Raw genomic sequence first — 19,934 nt, forward strand, 5'->3', positions numbered from 1 at the left:
ACCGAGCACGGGAAGGACCCTACAAACCTGAGCTGCACCTGCACACAGCTCACCTGCAGCCCTGCCATAGCCCTGCCTCACCCCAGGAGCAGGACTTGAAGGGCATCCTCCTCCTCCTCCTCCTGCAGACTGGCCGGGGCAGGGGCAGCACTTACTGGCCGCGGTGAAGAAGGAGTTGACCAGCTTGTGGCGGTCCTTGCGCGCGGGGTCAGCCAGGCTGGGGGGCACGGGGGCTCTGTGCTTCAGAGACAGCTTCTTGGGAGGTTTAGTTTTCTCGTAGGGCTTGTTCTGCCACTGGGATTTCAACATGCTCTGGAAGTGCAGGCTCGTCGGCACATCTGCAGGGGGTACAGGACATTAATCCGAATTTATCATGCAACAAAGAGCTGTGGTCCCATTGCCCCGCCCCAGTGCTCCCAGTAAGAGAAGCCCTTGATGCACATGCAAGCATGTTCAGACCCTGGCTTCCATATGCTCTCCCCACGTTCAGGAAGGACATGCAATAAATCCCAACATTTGTAATCTGCAGGTCTTTGTGAAATTCCTACAGGATTCACAGCCCAAGAATATCCTGGCAGGAGAACAAAGTTTTCTTTGTCAAAAAACTCCTATGTCTTCACCTCTACAGGTATCTCATGTGGTGCTACCTCAGATCTGACTTCCAAGAATCTGAGGTATCTCAGCACCAAATCTGGGCTGGAAGAGAGAAATTCAGGCTAAATCCTCAATTTCAAGTCAAGCCAGAGGCACTGCAGCATGTTAATCTGCCTGATGTGGCACCTCAACCATGAGAAGCTGTGTGTGACCACACCTGAGGGGCCCCAAGGGCAGGAGGAACTCCTGGCTGGAAGCTGAACTCCTGTGCAGTACTTCCCTCCCAGTTTCAGGGACTGGAAAGCCCCAGCAGTCCCAGGCAGGCAAAGAGGATGGAGCTGGCAGAGCATGGGCTGGGGCTGGTGGGGACCTGGCTCCCTGGAAAATGCCAGGACAGCTTCATTCCAAGCACCTTGGTGGTCAAAGCTCTCACCCAGCCCCTTGCTAAGGAAAGGCAGTCACAGGGTGATAGCAATTCTCTGGCCATCACTGCTGGCTTGTGGGCACATGTCCCAAAAACCAGAGAGGGGCCAGGCCAGTCCAGGGATGCTGCCATCCACTGGAGTGGTCAGACTTGGGGGAAACTGCCTCTGCTCATCTTCTGCTTTCCCCTCCCAGTTCACATCCCACACCATCTGTGGAAGGAGGGGGCAGGCTGAAGGGAGGGGGAGAAGCCAGGACAAAACGCTGGCAGCAGGAAGTGAGCTCTCTGCTGGCTTGGCAGTGCCCTGCTGGCAGCAGTGACACCAGCCCTCCTCCCCCTGCTCCTCGGGAAGCAGTGCAGGGCTCCCAGGGACCAGCAGATGGCAACCACAGTGAGCCCAGCGCTCATCCTCCCTCCAAGGTTATTACATCATCCAAAAATTCCCAGCGAGAAATCAAGCCAGAAAAAAAAAAAACAACCCAAAAAATCCCACACCACCCTGAAAGGAAGGGGACAAAGCTCTGGTGGAGCACAAGTGCAGGGGTTAAAGGCCTCGCTGGCTGTGTCCTGCCTGCCAGGGGAAGAAGTGAGTAAATAAATGATCTTTTCCTCCTGCAGTGCCTGGCAGTTTTGCCCTTGGCACGCTGCTCTGGAGATCCCGGCTGGCACCGAGGCAGCTCAAAGTGAAAGTCAGCACATGCTCACAGCTGTGCCCCAGCAGCAGGAATGCTCAGCGAGCCCTGCACACGCAGCAGCCCCAGCAGCACCCTGGGTCCATGCTCAGAGACACCTCAGTGCACACCAACAGCACCAGGCACAGCCCTTTCCCCACCTGGACACGTTACCTGGCTTTTCTCTGGGATAGGAATCACCCCCAAGCCAAAGATCAACCCTAGCCAACTGCTTTAAGCATTAGTGAATAAATAAACTTCACCAGTACTGGAAAATGGGTATTCCTGCATTCCTGCACAGGTGTTTTAAGCTTTACACCAAATAATTTTAAATCCAAAGTTTTTTCATCTCATGCAGCCAGAACTGATGTTCTACCCTGTGAGCCAGCTGCAGGGAGCCCTGAAAATGGGAGGAATATGGGATAATTTGTCTGGTGCCTCTGCTGCAATTGCACCCAACAGGTTGTCTCCCCATTTCCCAGGATATTTGATTTAGCACCACAGAGGATCACAAGTGCTATGAAATCAGAAAATAAATTCCTGCTTCAGGACTTCATTAAGTTCCTTGAGCACTCCTGATCAGAGCTGTGTCTTTGGGAGGGGAGTGATCTAGCTAAAAATAGCACCAATTTACTATTTTAGTCTGGTTTAAATATAGTGCTAATGAAAGAGGCCACACTAATTGCTCCCAGACACTCCCTGCATTTCCTACTGTCACACGAAGTTTGTGAAAAGCTGGAATTTAAACCCAAGCACACACATTGGCCCAGTGACTTATCCCAGACCAAGCACTTGACACCTCCATGGGAAGCCAGGCCACCTTCCACTGCCCCAGCTTGCTCCAAGCCCCATCCAGCCTGGCCTTGGACACTTCCAAGGACGGGGCAGCCACAATTTCACACCTCAAGCACCGTGAACTCCCACCAAGGCAAGGAACCACTGTGATCCATGCACTTCCCAACTCTCCTGATAAATGCACCAGTTGAAGACTCTGCAAACTACTCTTCCCTTGGGAAAAATCCCTACACATGGAATTTGTGAAGAGCCCACGGTCAGGGCTGGTTAATTATTCCTCTCTTAATGATGATTAACCCTGAAGCTGTAACACAGGAAATTGAGTGTCCTAACGGGAACATCCCCTCTTGCTGTGCCCACTGAACCGTGCAAGATCATTTTCAATTCCTCACGAGGTCAAGAGGATTTCCTGTGACAAACCAATCCACAAATCGTTTTATACAGATGGACAAACTCACGGACGCAAATATTTCTCAAGTGGTTTAGAGCCCCAAAGACCCCAGAGGCAGGTCCCAGGAAGGACTCCCAGGCACTGCTTGGCTTCCCCACTGTGAGTGAGGTTCCCAAAACACAGCAGAGCCCAGGTGTGGCACCTTCCCAGCCCCTCCTGCTCCAGCCAAGGCTCTCATCTCAAAACCACCTGCAGTGAACAGGTTTGGTTGTACCCCAGCAGATCTGCAGCTCCCCTGGCAGCCAGGGCACCCCCCTGGAGCCGTGCTCACCATCTGGGAATGACAGGACAGGATGGATGCAGGAGTCCAGCTGGGACAGGCGCTCCAGCAGAGGGGCATCGTACTGGATCTCCAGCGTGGAGGAGCTGCGGGTGCCACACAGGGCACACGAGGGGTTCACGTCGCAGCTGCAGCGCGCCAGGCTGCCACGGTGGGCCTGAGGGGACACAGGGGACACAGGGGACACGTCACAGCCAGCCCAGGGACAGTGCAGGCTGCCCGGGACTGCTCGTGGAGAACAGCCAAAAAGCACCTTTATTTCTTTAATGTTCCTTTACATATATATATAAATACATACTGTATATGTGCATAAAACAGCTAAAATCAAACCTGCATTTCATAGATTATAGCTACATTTGATTATCAATAAATATAGAATAAATTCATTTTATTTCTACATAATTTATTATATTAAATAGATGTTATGTGACATTTTAAAATATTGTTTAAAATTATACTTATTATGCATAATATATATAGTATATATATACTATGTATCAATATATAGTATATATACTCAATATTATTTATATATAATATATAACAATATTAATTACATATAATATATAATAATAAATAGTGTATATATACTATGTATCAGTATATGTAGTACATATATTCAATATTAATTATATATGATATAACAATATTAATTATATATAATAGATAATAATAAATAATTTATATATAATATTTATTTAGAAATATAAATAGAAAAAATTTATATATGCACACATACCCCCCCCTTTTTTTTCTCTACCTTGTACAGAACCTGCTAATTTAGTCTGGCCTCACGAGAGGATGCCTTCACTTTGCATAAACACAACTGAAAACTATGACTTACCAGCACAGACAGTTTAACAGCTGCTAAATTTGACTAAAAGTGTTTAATTTTATCTAAGCTGAAACCTCATTTATAAAAACCATGAGGCAGCACAATTCTGCTGTCAGAGAGGGGGCAAAGAATCCATTTTTAGTTCCAGTGGGTCAGAGCCATCATTATGTGCCAGGAGCTGACACTTGCAGGGACAGCTACAGAGTGACAAAGGTGGTTCTCAACCTTGTTCCTTAATCCAGGACAGAGCCACAATTCACAGATTTATAGACTTGATACAGACTTCATTTGTGTGAAACCACTGCAAGCAGACACACAACTGGATAGAAACTCCATGCAGAGAAAACAATCCCTGATTCCCCACCAAAATGGAAGAATGGATCAAACTGGATCCTGCAGAAACCTGTTCTGAGTCAGAATTATTCAAATAATTTCCATGAATGACTTGAAGGATGGGAGAGAATAACCACAGCAAACAACACTACACTGGGAAGGGCTGCTTGAAGCAAAGAGCTGGAAGCCCACTCCTGGTTACAAGTTAAGAGAAATTATCTAAAATAAATCAAATTTGCACTGAGGGCAAAGGCAAGAAGCAGATGCAGTGCCCAGAGAAGAGGAAGAAGAGGAGGAAGGGGTAACTGAGCAGTTGCTACCTCTAGAAGTTCTGCCCAGAGGATGTGGAGGTTGTGATGGATCCAAAAATGAGCATGAATCAGCAGTGCTGTACCACTGCTGGGAACTAACTAATTAATAAAAAATAATAAAGATTAGGCCCACAGGGCTTTCTAACCAGGATGGCTGAGCAAGGAGAGAGGCAATCCTGCCACTCTGCTCATGTGTGAGCTGAAGGGCTGCCCCCAGCTTTGGGCACAAATTCCCATAAATGTGTGCACCAAATTGTGAGGAAAACAATAAAAACACTGCAAGATCAAAACCTCCACGAGGCATGGGCAAAGTTCAATCCACAGCCACTTTCTGCTGGGCAGGGGAGTGGAGGCAACTGGACATGGTATTTCTGGAGCACGACTTGGCCATGACTCAGCTGCCTCTGGAATGACTGGAGGAGGGCTCAGAAACCCCCTGCTCTCTGGTACTTTCATCTCTGGAACTGCTCTTCTGAACCATCTCTGATTACCAAATGTATTTGATGACAACAACAAAGATCTAACACAGAATTTACAGCCAATTCTTCAAGCACTGAGTGCACAAGGCAGCATCCACCACGAGAAAGTTCATCAACTTCCAAATCACTGAAGATCTTGCAAGTAATCACTGCAGAGCTCTCCCAGAAATACCCCAGATAAAACTGCAGATAAGTGATCAGTTAAAGCTGACTCAGCTGAGGAAGAATCTATTTTGCTCAGAAAAATGCTGCTTTTGGAGCTTCTCTTTAAAACACCGCAGAGTGAAAACCCCCCAGCCCTTGTGGGAAACTTAGACTTGAAACACTTTGTCTCAAAGGTAAGTGGATTTTTGCCATTATGGTTCTGCATGCACAAATAAAGAGCCTTATTTCCTTCATTTCTCACTATTTTCCCTCCAACTGACAGTTTATGGTATTCCTAAGAGAAAATAAAAAGAATTAAACATGGCCCTTCCTCATGCAGGCAATAAACTGCACTTCCATTGAATGAATTCTGCATTAGGGAGAGGAATATAAAAAATAGTAATAAAGAAAACAAAACAGGAAGAGACAGGGCATTCATCCCACGTTAAGCCTGGGCAAACAGCTGTGGTTTTCCCTTGAGCAGCAGCAGCGAGTTCCTGGGGCTTTGCTAATTCCTGTCTCAGAGTTAAGATTTCCTGACACTTGACTTCTCAGGGCTTCTTCCTCCTGCTCAGACCGTGCCACACTGACCTACCTGGCCTTGAGTTCACCTCAGGTTGGTTGGCTTAAGAAAACTCACGAGTTCAGCATCTTCCCTCCCCAGTGACAGCAAAGAAAAATCTCCCAACCTGTTACAACCTCCTCCTTCCCTTCTCCTTTGTTTTCCCAACAGCCTTTACAGCCCTGCTGTCCTGCTCTTCCTTCCTGTTGGTTTTTCCACCTTTACAAAGAAAAATAAGAGCAGAAAAGAGCGGACTCACCTTTTTGGAAAGGGGCATGATGGTGCTGGGTCGGACGAGGCGCCGCTTCTTGCAGCTGAGGACGGGGCGGGTGCGGGCGGCCACGCACGTCCCGTCCGCGGGGACCAGGGACAGGCGCTGCTTCTTGTGCAGGAGCTCCTCGGCCTCCTGGCCATCTCCCTGAGCGTGTTCTGCCAGGCCAGGCTGCAGACTGCCCCACGAGACAGGAGAACAGGAAAAGCCCAGTTATTCACGCAGCAGGTTCGTGGTTCGCACCTGAGCAAACACTCCAAGCTGGGTTTAAAGCTCTGTAGCTCATGGCACAACGGGTTTTGTTAAACCAACTCTGTTTTTTGCTTTTACTTCAGTCACCTTCCACTCTCCCACGACTGAACCTTTCACAAAATACCTTTGGAAGCTCTGAACAAAAAAAACAGCACTGAAAGCCACAGAGCAAAAGCCACTCTAGACCTGAACAGCTTTAACCCTAGAATTCAGCTTCCTCCAGAATGAGAGTTTGGGGAATGTTAAGACAAGAGGTTTTCACGAGTCTAAATGCCAGAGAACATATAATTTTATAGAAAAAATATTTAACCCGGATTTCACTTGGTTCTGATGGATATTTGAGATGTCTACCTGTGCCAGCTCCCAGCAGTGACCCCAGAAAGGTGCAGAGTTAACATCAACCTCTCCTGGGCACAAAGGCTGCAGCAGCCCTGGCATCAACACCCCGTGCCCCGAGCAGATCCCAGCGCAGCAGCGCCTCATCTACGGAACCTTTTCATGTCTCTTCTACAAGTGTTTCATTTCTAAAAATGCAAAACATGAAAGCCCTGTGGTCTAAGGCTGTGCAGTTCAAAGGCTACAGGGATACAAAGGGCTCTGTTACAGCCTGCAGTGCTCCAGCTGCAGCCTTGGGCTCCTTGATCTGCTCGCATTACATCGGTGCAGGATCCATCCCTCCCTCTCTCCCTCCTTCCCTTTTCCCCCCTCTCTCTTTCCCTGCCTCCTCAAGGCATGGAGCAAGTGCAACGTTTTTCAAGGGTTTTCAAGTGGTTCAACCCTGTAGCACCATGGAATGTCTTTCACTTGTTTTCATTTACCCACTTCAAGACTGTGTCAACAAAAGCAGCCTGGAAAAATAAAGAATTTAAGAAGTTTTACTCCCCAAATCAATGGGATTCCTCTGTAACTCCAATAAAGTAGGTCAGTGGTTACAGATAATTCTACGAGCAGGACATTAGTACCTTTGAATCACACAATTTGCAGATGTATTAAAACTACTCATAAAGAAACAAGTTTTGCCCATGCTCAGTGCACAGCTGCCTGCAGGGCTTGTTCATGTAAACACAGCTCAGTTTAATTCCATTTTCAGCAAAACAATGCAGCAGAAAACCTCAAGCAAGCAATCCCCTCCAAAATGTTTCCAGGCATGATCTACTACTGTATTTTTTTGAAAAAAGACACCATCTGTACCATTAGCAAGCCAGTTAGAGCCTGGTTTCCAATGGGATATTGCAAAGAATATCCAAGAGCTTACGTGTTAATAACTCCATTGACGGGTCTTGGTGCTCCACAGGGCTTGGCGGGGTGGGATTCAGGAGTATTTGCAGAAGAAACACCCAAGCTTTCTAGGGGCTGGGATCCAGACACACTCTAAGGAAGGATGAGAAAAACAGAAATAAATAAAAACTTCTTAAATAGCCACAATTAGTATAAGTAGGTTCTAGCTGAGGATTCTGCACTTGGATTTCCATACTTCAAACCAGGGTTCAGAAGTCACAGTTTGAACAGGAGACCAGGGACACAAGGAGATCTTAGGGACAGAAGAGGATGGATACATGGCAGCCCTTTTATTCCAAGATCCAAAGGACTTTAATTCCCCTCAGGCAACCAGAAGCATGAAAGGCTGAGTCCTTTAAGGAGATTTTAGCATTTTGTCTCCATGGTGCAAACAAGTTCATCACCACCTGTAAAGCTGTGCAGTCTCTCCTGCAGTTTGGTTTCTGTTCTGAGCCACGTGGTTCAAAGTTCCTGCTGAAGGACTTTGGGGGAAAACAGGGAGGGAGGGAGAGGGGAACTGACTTGCAAAACTGAATTTGCATTTTAACTTACTACCTGTGCAAACAGAGTCCAAACAGCATTTTAGGGAGTGTTTTAAATGAGCGTGAACCCAGGCTGTGGGGCTGGGATGGGAGCAGGGTGAGTCTGGAACTCTGAAAGTGCTGCATAAACACAAAGCTGGAAACACCTTTTTGGTAGAGCACAGTGAGTAAATATTGAGTCAAAAACACTGTGCCCCCCAATCCTTTCTGTCTGAAACACAAACCCCCTGGCTCTGCAGGGAGCAGCAGGATTTTGTCACCAAGCCTCCAAGGACACACTGGCTTTGTACCTCCCACCAGTGACATTCCTGCTCCCCACCCTGGTGCAGCCCACCAGTGTGTCTGTACCTGTGGCATTCATCACCCATGCAGCCCCTTGTTTTTGGTGTTTTGGTGCTCCTTAAACTTTATTTCTTCCTTTTTTGTGACACTTCCTACACTCCCTGCCCTGTCTCTCACTGGGGCTCCCCCTCTGAGCACACACAGTGGTGATGTGGTTCAAGTACCAAGAAAAAAGGCAAAAGCAGAGCTCTGACACCACACAGATGGTCAGCCAAGCCCCCTGCTTGGCCCTGACTCCATCCCAACCCATCTGGATTGTGGTGATTAAATCTTCCCAGCAAACACCCCCAACTCAATAAACAACAAAACCAGGCCATGGCACTGCTGGATTAACGGTTTCCAGAAGAGGAGACACCTGAGTCACCCAGGGAAGGGCAATTTTTAACAACTCAGACAACTTCTGCCTGGGCCTGTTTGAGGAACTTTGCAGGGGTTTTTACACTTCTGCTAAAAAAGATGTTTCTCCTGCGGGGGAGCAAAGACAGGATGAGACCAACTCTGCCACCCAGAGAGATGGAGGAGCGAGATCAGATCACACCTGAGACATCAGGTAAACCCAGCACCCCGGCCAGGTGAAGTCATGAGGAGCTGAACACTTTCCCTCTGCTTTCCAGAGGCTTGGCAAGGCTGAGCCTCCACGTGACACCCGCCAGAGGCACCCCTGGTGCAGCAGGGCGGGTACCCATGACTCATAAGCTCTTTTGAAATCCTTTATTTTCTTCTACAGAAAGGGTCTTAAAGGAGGAACTTCTTCTCCAAGAGCTTGCTCTGTCTTGGTGGTTCAAGATAGGAACAGAGGGACTCGGCTGAATCCTGTGGAGAAGCTGGAAAGCATCAATCCAACGTGCATTTATCAGGAGCAGCCCAGGCTCCCTTTATCACCCTGAGATGGGTGTACCCGCCACGAGCAGAGCCAACACCTCCTGCACTCCCACTCTCGTGCCAGCTCCTGGTGCACCTCCCAAGGCTGTGCTGTCCTCCAGGGCTGCCTGGGCAGCCAGGCTGGGATCCAGAGCAGCATCCACAGCACCAGGATCACACCCCTGCTCCTGACTGAGCTCTTCGGTGTGCTTTGGGTCCAGCAGCCCAGGTCCTTCAGACCCCTGGGAATCTTGGGGGGTGTAGAAGATTCAATTGTAGCACATCTGCTGTTGCACATCAGGGCAGCAAAGCAGCTGTGTGCAGACAGGTCAGGAGACAGCACCAGGGATGTCCCCTGCACTCCCAAAAAACCCTAACAAAAGCAGGCAGGTTCAGATCTTCACCTATTACTAGAAATATTTAACTAGGGGACAATATCAAGTGCAGCCCCTCACTAGACAAGCAATCCAAGGAACCAAAATCAGCAGCCAAGTGATGTCTTCAGGCCTTCATGTCATTTCCATCTTCAGACAAAAATATTTATTCACCTACTGAGCTTCCATTTCCCAGAAGACATTCCCAGGCCTTATTTGCAAAGCCCTTCCCTCCACTGGTGATAGGATTAGTTCCTCCTGGGGATTATCAGCCCCATCCCACGTAGGAAGCCGATGCCCAAGGACACGGATCCGAGGCACTCACGAGGGGAGAAGATCCAGGGGAGCTGGGGATGAGACAGGATGGATTCCTCCCTCTGCTCCACACTGCAGATGTGTCTCTTGCTCTGCCAGTTTTGGGGGAAAAAGGCCTGGAGGGTGCCAAAATGATAAGCACCTCTCCAGGAAAGGAGATCCCTTTCCAGTAAGAGCCCTCACGCACCACGGGAACGTCTCTGGGTAATCTCTGGCTCGGAGCAGCTCAGGGCTCTGACTCAACACCCTGCCCTAATGAGCAGCCCTAATTAAGCACAAAGCCAGGGGCTGGGTGCCGGAGGCGGCGGTTCCAGGGGTGACACTTCCAGCAGTGTCACAGAGAAGCTGGGAGTGTGGGAGTCCCTGTGGAAGGGGAATAAACACCCTTTGCAGGAGCAGGCCAAGAGTGGCCACAAGAAAGTGCCAAGTAGCACCTGCAGAAGTTTCAGGGACCACCCTTCTCCTCCTGCTCCACCACAACTTGCAAACCCTCTATTTTAATGCATTGCTGCATCCCCCAGGACCCAAAGCAATCACAGGCAGGATGAACAGTATGATCAAGCCTTCAGTCTGTGCCCTACATTTCTGCATTAAATAATAAATACCTGGCACTCTGCATAGTTTCCAGTGCATCTCACTGCAATCATTAGTGCCCTTTCCAAGGGGGAATGCTCAGGCAGATATTAAATAGCCACATCTTTAGCAGCCTTTGCTAATCATGCTGCTCTCAGTTTGAGGTACTTTTTTTGCTGGAGGGAAAGGATTAGTTAGGATTTTAAAGCTTCACAAAATGCTAATGCATATTACAAAGGTGCCCCCAGGAGCTCTGTTCTAAAATGTGTTTAAATCCTATTGTTTATTAACCCCAAAACAACATGGGAGGGGGCGAGCTGCAGACCAAGATCAGTGATTCCCACCTGGAGTCCCAGCGAGGAGCTGCTCCACGAGGCCAGTCCCATGGTCTGAGCATCCCTCTGCCCCACAGCTCAAGGGATGAGCCTTCCCTCCCCAAAAGTGGTGCAGGTGAAGCTCCTGGACCAGTCAGCCCCACAGTGGCACTCACCAGGCGGTCGGCCCCAGGCTCCAGCCTAACTTCAGCTCGAACGGGACGGGACGAATCATCTGCGGCAGGGTCAGGGGGCGAAGCTTCACCAAGAACTATCAGCCCCTGCAGGAGAGGAACAGCAATGAACTGCAGGTCCTTTGGTGTCCACAGGGAAACTGCACACCCACCATTGCCCACTCCCTGTTCCCCAAAACAGCAATGAACTGCAGATCCTTTGGTGTCCACAGGGAAACTGCACACCCACCGTTGCCCACTCCCTGTTCCCCACAACAGGAATGAACTGCAGATCCTTTGGTGACCCACGGAAACTGCACACCCACCATTCCCCACTCCCTGTTCCCCAAAACAGCAATGAACTGCAGATCCTTTGGTGTCCACAGGGAAACTGCACACCCACCGTTGCCCACTCCCTGTTCCCCACAACAGGAATGAACTGCAGGTCCTTTGGTGACCCACGGAAACTGCACATCCACCGTCCCCCAAAACAGGAATTAACTGCAGATCCTCTGGAGTCCACAGGGAAACTGCACACCCACCATCCTCCACTCTCTGTTCCCCACAACAGGAATGAACTGCAGGTCCTTTAGTGTCCACAGGGAAACTGCACACCCACTGTCACCCACTCCCTGTTCCCCACAGCAGGAATTAACTGTAGATCCTTTGGTGTCCACAGGGAAACTGCACACCCACCATTCCCCACTCCCTGTCCCCCAAAACAGCAATGAACTGCAGATCCTTTGGTGACCCAGGGAAACTGCACACCCACCGTCCCCCACACCCCTGCACAGCAGCACCTGAATTCCCACCACGGCTTCCAGATGTGATGCCAAACCCAATCCCCTGCTGCCTGGCTTTCCCTGACATCTCAGCTGAACCCAGAGAGGGAAGGGCAGTGGCTGGAGGCAGCTCACAGCCTCTGAAGCACTGCCTGTGCCACGAAGCCAAGCCAGAGCAGGTTCCTGCTGGAGCACAGAGCAGCAGCAGCTGCCCTCACCCTGCACAGGGGAACCTGCCACCACAGCCAAGCTAACAATTCTGAGCAGGTGACAAAAATGTACCAGCTTGTTACTCTGAGCAGACTTCCCCCTGCACCCCCAAGAAGCAATATTTACAAAAATTCAGTAAGGGAAGAAAAACACTGCTATAAACTTAGTGGGACAAAGCACAGTGGCTGAGCACTGTTCTATCAGGTTTGACATATGCTGGCCTGTTCCTGTTTAACTGAAGCTTAACCTAAAGGCAGGACTGCTTTGCTCTCAGAACAACACAGAGTGAAATAAAATCATTGTAATTATGCATATTCCGGGCTATATTATAACAAAGGAGGGCAAAATGTGCAAGGGATCAGGGAGCTGATGGGACCTACAGGCCAAGAACACAGCCCAGGACAAAGACAAGCCCCAGTGAGAAGCATTTGGTCAAACAAGGAACTCTGAAGGGGCTGCTCAGATCAAGAACAGGCAGATCAGTCACCTGAAAACAATTCTGGAGGACACACAGTGTGTCACAGCAAAGTGAGCCTGGAGGGAACCTGGGCAATTATCTGGAGAGAGCACAGAGCCACAAGGCTTCCCTCAACAGCCTGCTATTTTTAAGAGTCTGCAAACTGGGTATTTTACAACCAGCTCCCTCATTTGGTGTTTTCCTCCACTTCTCACCAGGCTCCAACTGAGCTGAGCTCAATGTGCTGAGAGCACAATTCCTGCTGAGACTCCCAGGCAGCAGTTTACCCTCAAAACACAGGCTTATTTTTGACTGCCTCGTCCTTCCCTGGCTTTGATCTGACACAGCAATGTGTCTTTCTTGAAGGGTACACTGGGATGTAAACTCTAACATATAAAGGTAATTAAACTAAAAAAGAATGTAATCAAATTTCTTTGAACTTTAGAACTTGTAGAACTCTGAATTCCTGCAGCAGCTACACTTTAACCTCCTTATGGCCCAATAAACTGGAGTTAAGTTATATTGATAGAAAAAACAAGGTGTTTCCAAATTCTTTAACTGTTTTCCTTGTACAATTTGAAGCCAAATTCATTCCAACAAGCTCCTGTGTCACTGAAACATGGGGTTGTTTCTCTAGTCTCCTATTCTTGCTCCAAGCCCTTTTAAGATGGTCTCTAGCTTTTCATTGGTGCAAACAGAATCTGTTTTACAACCATCCCAGAGCCCAATGACATCAAGATAACGACAGCTGGGTGCAAGAATAATCTCAGCAAGCCCCATCAGAGATGGGGTATGCGAGACTCGTGGTTGTTTTTTTCTTCTTCAGGCAGAACACTCAAGTTCTGAATGCCCCTGCACCTTAAGCAACATGTTTTGTCTTAAATTCCTGTACTGGGTATCACAGTTGAGTTTTGGTTTGAACAAATCAGAGGATGATCCTGCTGGCCAGAACCTCCTTTCAGACCTTGAGGCTGCAGCCTTATAAAAACACAGGGGAGATGCTTGTAACCATTATCAGGCCATTTCATGAGCCTGTCAAGCTGCCATCACCTGGTGAAAGCCCTGAACCTTCCACATCTTTACCTGATTTTCTCGTTTCTTCCATTACTTAACTTCTAGCATATAAACCTTCAGCTATTTTGTATTTTGTACTTAAAACCATGCTGCACTGTCAGCTTTAAGCAGAAAGAAGATGATTCTTTCTGAAGAATCATTCATCTGCCCATTTCCCAGAAGCCTTTTGCCCTAATCTCAGTAATGGATTCTGCTCACAAGCCATGCTCTTCCACCCACTCATTTAGAGCCCTCACTCACTCAATTAAGTCTGTTTTTTCTGCACAGCTGCATCAAGTCCAGTCTCCCTCCCCTGCTTTCTGCCCCCTGCAAGCCTCTCCCCAGCACCCCCAGAGCAGCACACATCTTGGGAAAGGCCTGTGCCAGACTGAATTCCTGAGGATCTCTCAGTTGATGCAATACCAGGAGCCTTCTTGCCACAAACTCCAGACATTCCTTCCTCCAAAGCCTGACATTTAGATGTGCATGCCTGAACAAGTCTCCATAACAATCCCTTCCCCATCCCTTCTCTGCTCTCCCCCGTTCTCCCACCATCTGAGAGCAACACTAAAAAAAATACCTTCCCCAGGGAAAGGTCAGCACCAAAAAATGATCTTTTTTTATGGAACAGACTCAATTTTAAGCCTGTTCAGATAGCATCTGAACTAACTTCCTCCACAGGCCACTCCCTTTTCCACTAAATCTCAGCTGGTTTTATCCCCATCCTCAGCTACTCCTAAAAAGAAAGAATGGGAAGGTTTTTAAAAAAATATCAAAGAGAAAGGCTTGAGTGATGTGGAACAGCATCACACATGCAACAGCACCAGCTCTGCTCAGCACCAAAGACTGACTAAAGCAAGGTATTGCTCCCTTCACGTTATCATACTGCACCAGGGACAGGAATTACACTCAGCCCATGCCAAATTGCATTACAATTAGTCACAGCTTTGCAATCTGCTTTGGGAGAGAGACAGGAGGGAAAAAGCACCAGACTTTGCATCTGCACTCTGTGGTGTCTGAGGGAGCCATCAGGAGGCAAAGCAGCAGCACAGTGCCCAAAGGCCTCCTGCCCCATCCTGCTCTATCCCACTCCATCCTGCTCCATCCCATCCCATCCTGCTACATTCCTGCCCCATCCCATACCATCCCACTCCATCCCACCTTGGCTTCATCCTGCCCCATCCTGCTCCATCCTTGCCCCATCCTGCTCCATCCCATCCCGTCCCGTCCCATCCCATCCCACTCCATCTTGCCCCATCCTGCTCTACTCCTGTCCCATCCTGCTCCATCCTATCCTATCCTGCTCCATTCCTGTCCCATCTTGCTCCATCCTGCTCCATCCCATCCTATCCTCTCCCATCCTGCTCCATTCCTGCCCCATCCTGTCCCAACCCGCTCCATCCCGCGCCATCCCATCCCACTCCATCCCATCCCATTCCTGCCCCATCCCATCCTGCTCCATCCCTGTCCCATCCTGCTCCATCCTTGCCCCATCCTGCTCTATCCCACTCCATCCTGTCTCATCCTTCTCCATTCCTGCCCCATCCTGTCCCAACCTGCTCCCAGCCTATCCCATCCCACCCCATCCTGCGCCATCCCATCCCACTCCTGCCCCATCCCACCCCATTCCTGCCCCACCCTGCCCCATCCCATCCCACTCCTGCCCCATCCCACCCCACCCCGTGCCCCTCCTCACCTTGTTGGCTCTGATCTGTTTGTAGATGTCGGTCTGCTGCCGGATGCGGTACTCCAGGTCCGACACGTGGGCTTGGAGCCAGTTCCAGCGGCTGACGATGGCGGCACGGTCTGCTGCCCACCTCCACTCTGCCCTGCGCCTCCTGCAACGCACACAGCACCGTTCTGAGCGTGACTGTAATTACACGGGCCACAGAAATCCGAGCAGAGCTGACAGACACATCAAAAGCTGCATTCTGGATGGCAGGATTGATACAATCTCACCGCTGCTAATAATTACCAAGGAATTACGGGCGTGCTGCAACTCTGCAGAGCAATATTCCAACATCTGCTGGCACCCAGTGACTGAAGTCTTCAAAAAAACTCTCTGGCATTGGCCCCAAAATCCACCTGAACAGCAGCTCATACCGTGTGGTCACAATTAAACCTCAGTGACAAGTTTCACAACCACCACTGCTGGGGTTTACAAGCTGGAGAGGACCAAGAGGGCCAACCTTGCACAAGCTGCTCCCCTGCAATGGTGTGCTGCAAAGGACAGAGCAGGCAACAGCAAAGCAACCCTGATTTCTGCATCTGATGGATGCTCCAAGCAAATAAAGAAGCCAGGAAATAACATCAACTGTCATCAAAACACCCTCAATCCCTACTGCTGCACTCCAGGGCAGACAGGAACACAGAGATGGTAAGGAATGGATAAATCCATGGCTCCACTCTCCATGTTAAAAGGCACAGTATCATGAAAATATACCCTAAGCACACTGATTCCTGTGGATAAACACAAAGCTGCCCAGAAAGGAAGAAAACCCTGACATGTTGTGGAAACAAAGCATCAGCAGAAAGTGCTGACAAATCCAGTGTTGCTGCACAAAGCCTTTGCCACATCTGGATGCTCAGCAATTAAGAAATTAATCACAAAATAATTCCTTTTGCCCATCTCCCCCCCTCCTTCTGTGTAGGAATTTTGAACCAGCCAGAGCATGTGGGGCAGGGGAGCCACAGCAATGTCCAGATGTTTCCTCCAAAATCAAACCAGAAAGTCTTCTGCTGAGATTAACCCATTTCAGAGCTGAAACCAGCCACGACAGCAGAAGCAGCACGTGGTAAATGAGGTTTTGTACTGAGGCAGCCCCAGCTGCAAAGATGGGAAGGAGCAGAAATCATCAAGTTCTTCAGAAAATCTGCACCTCCTGGGCCTCTGCCCTGATTTAGACATAACTGCTACCAAATGCACTTGCCTAAAAATGAAATTAATACAAAAAAGTCCCAGGGTTATTACAAGTTTCAAATCAACTCACGGAAATACCCGGAAAAGGAGGAGTTGGTTGCTTTACACTGCAAGTGAAACCCCTGCATTTAGAACAAGACATGTTATCCATATTCCTGCAGAGACAGGGACACGTTCCCACAAACAGGGAACAGCATCTGCTGCCTTCTGCCCTCCCAGCCTTCTCCAAAACACCTTCAGGAGTTCAAGTCCTTCCCTCTGTAAAGCCAGATTTCAGCAGTTTGCTCTTTGGGGAGCCACAGAGCCCTGGGAATTTTTAGCAGTAAGTTTTTAGAATCAATTGCTGCTCAGAGTACATCCCAAGTGCCAATTCCCTAAGTTTGCCTCTCCCAACATTACAAAGCACCTCTGCCTGCTGGAACACTGGCCTGTGCTGATAAACACAGCCTATTCTTTTGCTCAGATTACACAGAAATCGAGATTAAGTATGAAAAGAACAGTTTTAAATCCATTTAGTTTCTTAAGTGACACGGCAGCACAAGCAGCAGCAGACCTGCTCCTCACCTTAAAATCAGGACACATCCTACCCCAGAAAAACCCACTGGATTTGAACCAAAAATAACGCAAGAAAGCGAAACACAGTAATGTACACTTCATCCTCTGACACCCTGCGGCAGCAGTGGAGGAGGGGAGGAACAGAATGATGGCTCAGCCACACTTTCCAAAACAGCACCCAGCGTAGTGTCTCTATATTTAGAACTGAGCCTTTCCCAGCTCGGTCCCACCCTTCCCTGCAAGTGCTGGCAGCACCATCATGGCATGGATGTTCCCTCGTGGGGATCAGCTCTGGGACAAGGACCCACGGATATTCCTCAGCTTTAATGCCTCTACAAGAATTCTGTGGAAATGATTCTTTGCTCATGTAGCATCAGAAAGGAGCAGCCATGCATAACACAGAGTGTGATGTCCTGCAGTGACCACTGGGGATCTGAAACCTCCACTTGCTCTGGGGGAGAGGAAAATCCTCTCCTTTCTTTTTAAACCTGAAATGAGTCTACAAGGGAAATGGAAAGGGATTCTTCACAAGGGCATGGAGTGAATGGCTTCAAAATGATAGAGGGAAGGGTTAGATTGGATACTGGGAAGAAATTCCTCCCTGTGAGGGTGGTTACACCATGGCACAGGGCACAGGGACACTTACACTGTGCCAGGCTGCTCCAAGCCCTGTCCCACCTGGCCCTGGGCACTGCCAGGGATCCAGGGGCAGCCCCAGCTGCTCTGGGCACCTGTGCCAGGGCCTGACCACCCTCTCAGGAAAGTATTTCTTCCCAATATCCAACCTCAGTCTCAGTTTCAAGTCCCTCAGTCGGCCCATCCACCCACCAGCCCATGCTGCTTTCTGCTGAGTCCATGCAGCTGAATTGCAACCAGGCAGACAGAGACAGCCCCAGCAAACGGAGAGAATTAGAGATTAGCAGACTTATTTTTCACCAGGAGACTGCCCTACTAAAGGCCCAGCTGCAAAGTGAGCAGAGCAGGCCCACCAGCTGCTGCTAAACCATCCTGGCAATGACGTGGAGCAGCACGGAAAAATGGAGCTAGAACTGATTTCAGATCAGAAAGTTACAGGCTGGAGGGGAGCTACATTAGCAGATCCACTTCTAGGAATCAGCAGAATGAATGAGAAACAGCCACCAGGGTCTGGAGGGAGATGGTTTCTGCCACTCCAAGCACTTGAGCAAACCCAAACCATCTTGATGTTAAATGAGGAATGACAGGTCACGCTGGAAGAAACAGTCGGTGCCAGAAGAGAGGGAAACACACCACAGAAACACTGAGAGTCTCTGCAGGCAGCCAAGCAGGCTGAGAGCTGGAACAGCCATGGGAGGGGCTCACTGGCAAGCAGAGCATGCCTTTGGCACTGATGCCAGGAGCCGGCACAGCCCAGGGCAGCCGGCACAGCCCCGGACGCTCACAGGTTAATGCACAACATGAGGCAATAAGCTCCAGCTTTCCAGGCACTTTCCATATGGTTCCCCTCCTCCACTCTGCACTGGCGTATTCCCAGGGGCTCCGCTGTCCCCTGGAATTCAGTCACCTTCCAGTGGCTGTATTTACTCTCCTCTTTCCTGCTTTGGACAGAAGAAATCACGTGAGAGTGATTCAAAGCTCTGCGATTTGAGCCTTTTCCCCCCAGGGACACCCAGCTCAGCCTCCCTCAACTTCCAGAGGCAATTTGGGAATATCTGAGTCCTTCCCAGAGAGCAGCCTCACCATGGCACTGGGACAGAGCCCAGGAGGTACAGGATGGGACCTTTCTTCAATAAGACAACCAATTCAGCTGCTATTTTCCACTTTGCTCCTGTCCCCGTATATTTTTCACATTCATTCTTCAGCTCACCAAGCTTTATTACTATTATTATTATTATTATTATTATTATGTATTATTTTGGATCAATGCAAAACCAGATCAGTGTGTGGAGCAAGAGTTAAAGCTCTGCCAAACCCACTCTCATGATGACTCTGAGGGAGGAAGAGAAAACCCCACAAGGCTCGAGAACAATCTCATTAGCTGATCGTAACATTTCTGCCTGCAAAGAAGCCAAAGTGAACAATTTGTTCAGCTGAACACCCGCCCCCACCCCTGGACAGAACCATCAGCTTTGAAGGGCTCTTTATTCCCAGCATGTGCTCGGCACTCTGCTGAATCTCCTTCCAACCTCCCCTCGGCTCATTCATTCCCATATTCACACAAACCCAGGACCTCCACGGGCTGGGAGTAAAGACTTATTTCCACTAAAAAAAGCCCCGACTGCTCAGGGAAAACTTGGGAGCACAAATCCTAAAGCAGAGCAGGGAGTCTAAGCCAAGCCAAATCCTAAGCCAAGCTCCTGCCCTAAGACAGCAGTGCCCAGTTTCTCAGCAGTAAACTGAAAGCCACGGTTTTATTTCCCTCCTGTTTGTAGCTCAGAGCAGCAGTGCTGTGAATGACACCTGCACAAACCAGCCAGCAGCCCTTGCTGCAGGAATGGAGTAAAGTTCTGAGCAGAGCAGCTCCAGAGCACTGCCCAAGGCTGGACCAGATGGTCTCAGAGGGCTTTTCTAACTGAAGGGCTCTGTGAAGGTGGAACTCCACAGCCCCAGGTGCTACACCAGGCTGGTGACACACATCCCATCCCGACTAACGCCTCGGGGTCGGGATCCTGCCACAGAGCACAGGGTGACTCACGGGGACACTGAGTCACTGCTGCCTGTGCTGGCCTTCCCCAGCCCATCACCATCCCTGTGCAAACAGGGAACCTCCAGAGAACAGCTCCCACCAAGGCCTGGAAATGGCA

General features: G+C 49.3%; 1 protein-coding gene across 6 annotated transcripts in view; it reads right to left on the minus strand.

Moving 5' to 3' along the window:
* Positions 1 to 19,934, minus strand: part of KANSL1 (KAT8 regulatory NSL complex subunit 1) — a 79,969-nt gene that overhangs the window by 7,757 nt on the left and 52,278 nt on the right. For all 6 annotated transcript variants that reach the window (XM_064399820.1, XM_064399822.1, XM_064399819.1 and 3 more), the window contains 6 exons: positions 15,373 to 15,514; positions 11,178 to 11,282; positions 7,658 to 7,773; positions 6,139 to 6,328; positions 3,207 to 3,372; positions 156 to 338 (listed from right to left, as the gene is read on the minus strand). In XM_064399820.1, the coding sequence (XP_064255890.1) occupies positions 156 to 338; positions 3,207 to 3,372; positions 6,139 to 6,328; positions 7,658 to 7,773; positions 11,178 to 11,282; positions 15,373 to 15,514 (902 nt within the window). The remainder of the gene's footprint in view (positions 1 to 155; positions 339 to 3,206; positions 3,373 to 6,138; positions 6,329 to 7,657; positions 7,774 to 11,177; positions 11,283 to 15,372; positions 15,515 to 19,934) is intronic.

Source organism: Passer domesticus, chromosome 27, assembly GCF_036417665.1.
Source record: "Passer domesticus isolate bPasDom1 chromosome 27, bPasDom1.hap1, whole genome shotgun sequence".
Taxonomy (NCBI): domain Eukaryota; kingdom Metazoa; phylum Chordata; class Aves; order Passeriformes; family Passeridae; genus Passer; species Passer domesticus.